Here is a 1,976-nt window from a genome sequence, read left to right as displayed (position 1 = left end):
AACATCGAGCCGGGCCTGGGCGGCCGGAGGGTCGCGACCCTCCCCCGGCAGCCGCCACCAACACCCCGCCCCCGCCTCCCCGCCGCCGCCCTCGAGGAGCGTTAACCCCTCGCCGCCCGCCGCCGGGCTCCGGGGAGGAGGCCGGGCCAGGGGGTGGAGTTGTCGCGTCTCCTCCCGGGAGCGCCCGGGCAGACGCCCGGCTTGTTTACAGGCCCCAGGCCCCAGGCCTGGCCACCGCCGCGCAGGCCCACGCCGCCCGCCCTCCCGCCCGCCGTCGGCCCGAGCGTCGCGCTTACCCGGAGCAGCCGCGGACGGGCAAGTCCCTGGTCCGCCGAGGCGGCGGCGGCGGCGGCGACGGCGGCCGGGGAGGGGGCGGGAGGGGGGTCACCGCGGCGGCGGCCGGCCAGGTCAGGCCGGGGAGGGGGCGGAGGAGGGGAGGAGCCGGGCTGCGTCCGGGCCCCCGGCTCTCGGCGCCCTCGCGGCTCAGATCATCCGGGCGTTGGAGCGGGAGGCGGAGAGCGGGTCCGGGAGGAGGAAGAGCCGAAGAGTCATAGCTTTCGCGCCCCACCTGCCTGGCGCCCCCCCCCCCCCCTCCCCAACCACCGGTTCCCGAGCTGCAGCCGCCGGAGCACCCGAAGCTGCAAGGCGGGCGGGCGCCGAGACCACAGCTCCCTCCCTCCCGCGCGCGCTCCCGCCCCTAGAGCCGCCACCACCGCCGCCGCCGCCGCCGCCTCGAGCGCGTCCCCGCGCAGGCGCGCTCTCGACGGCGCCGTGCTGCCCCTCCCCCACGCCTCCGACTGCCCCGCCCCGCCCCACCCCTCCCCGTCGGCTCAGCCCTCGCTACAGCTGCGGCGAGGTGGAGCAGCTGGAGAGACCCGGATGTCGTTGGGCAGGAACCGCAGCGCCGGCCGGCAAGCGGGGGACGGGGGGAGGGGGGAAGGGGAGAGGGGGGAGGGGGCGGGCGCAGATGACGTCACTGCCCTACCCGGTATCTTTCGCCGCAGTCGGCTTGCTACCCCGGCCTCAGACCGAGGCTTGAGGGAGCATCGCGAATCCCGGATCGGAACTGGAACCGGGGCCTTCATCTCCCGGCGTTGGGTTGGACGGAGTGTGTGATTGTTAGGAGCCCCAAGAATCGAGATGCCCTCCAAGCCTGGCAGTCTGCCGACGGGAACTCAGACGCTCCCCCGTGGCATCCCGGCCTCCCGGCGCGGCGCTGCCATCTGTCTGCAAATACACAAACCGCTCCCTGCTTAGGCGCAGTCCACAGAAGCTGAAGGACAACCCCGTGCTTTCGACTTCTCTCGGGCACGGTCGCGGCCTGGTCGAGGCCTGGCTGCTGCGGCTCAAAAGTTAACTCGGTGTCAGGCCGCCGCCAGACCCCCTCCTCCAAGGCTCCACACCTCCAGAGCCACCCTAGCCCCAGGGACCCTTGGAGACACACGCAGGTACCCCAGCTACACACCTCGCATCTCGAAGGGCAACTACCCATACACCGTACTGCCACCCACCCACATGCGAGTGCAACTGATACACACAGGAGGCACATGCTCTGAGATTCTGGCCGGTTTCCAGCCTGTAGCTCGTGAGGTTCCACATTGTGTTTATTGGCACTTGTTAGACAGTCACGTGATTCTGTCACTGAGGACTTCCAACGACCTCCAGTGAGGTTAAAGAAAAGAAAGATTTTTCAAATTCCAGAAGACAATAAAAACGTAACAGCTGCTTATATTAAGAGTTGCTGCTGCTGCTGCTTGCTAAGTCGCTTCAGTCGTGTCCGACTCTGTGCTACCCCATAGACGGCAGCCCACCAGGCTCCCCAGTCCCTGGGATTCTCTAGGCAAGAACACTGGAGTGGGTTGCCATTTCCTCCTCCAATGCATGAAAGTGAAAAGTGAAAGTGAAGTCGCTCAGTCGTGTCTGATTCTTGGCGACCCCATGGACTGCAGCCTACCAGGCTCCTCCATCCATGGGAT

At 68.2% G+C, this 1,976-nt stretch overlaps 1 protein-coding gene across 3 annotated transcripts in view; it reads right to left on the bottom strand.

Annotated features, from left to right (window-relative positions):
• The window catches only part of PPM1A (protein phosphatase, Mg2+/Mn2+ dependent 1A), a 52,481-nt gene extending 50,952 nt beyond the window's left edge, over nucleotides 1–1,529 (bottom strand). The window contains exon 1 of one of the 3 annotated variants that reach the window (XM_042253066.2): nucleotides 986–1,529. In XM_042253066.2, coding sequence (XP_042109000.2) covers nucleotides 986–1,085 — 100 coding nt within the window. In that variant the 5' untranslated portion in view covers nucleotides 1,086–1,529. Of the gene's footprint in view, nucleotides 1–296; nucleotides 675–985 lie in introns of those variants that run through there. The other 2 variants (XM_060418127.1, XM_027971910.3) reach the window with 2 other exon arrangements.
• Nucleotides 1,530–1,976: the final 447 nt, after the last annotated feature.

The sequence above is a fragment of the Ovis aries genome, chromosome 7, assembly GCF_016772045.2.
Source record: "Ovis aries strain OAR_USU_Benz2616 breed Rambouillet chromosome 7, ARS-UI_Ramb_v3.0, whole genome shotgun sequence".
Lineage (NCBI taxonomy): Eukaryota > Metazoa > Chordata > Mammalia > Artiodactyla > Bovidae > Ovis > Ovis aries.
The sequence above is the reverse complement of the archived record's forward strand: the minus strand, read 5'-3'. Positions and strand labels throughout refer to the sequence as shown.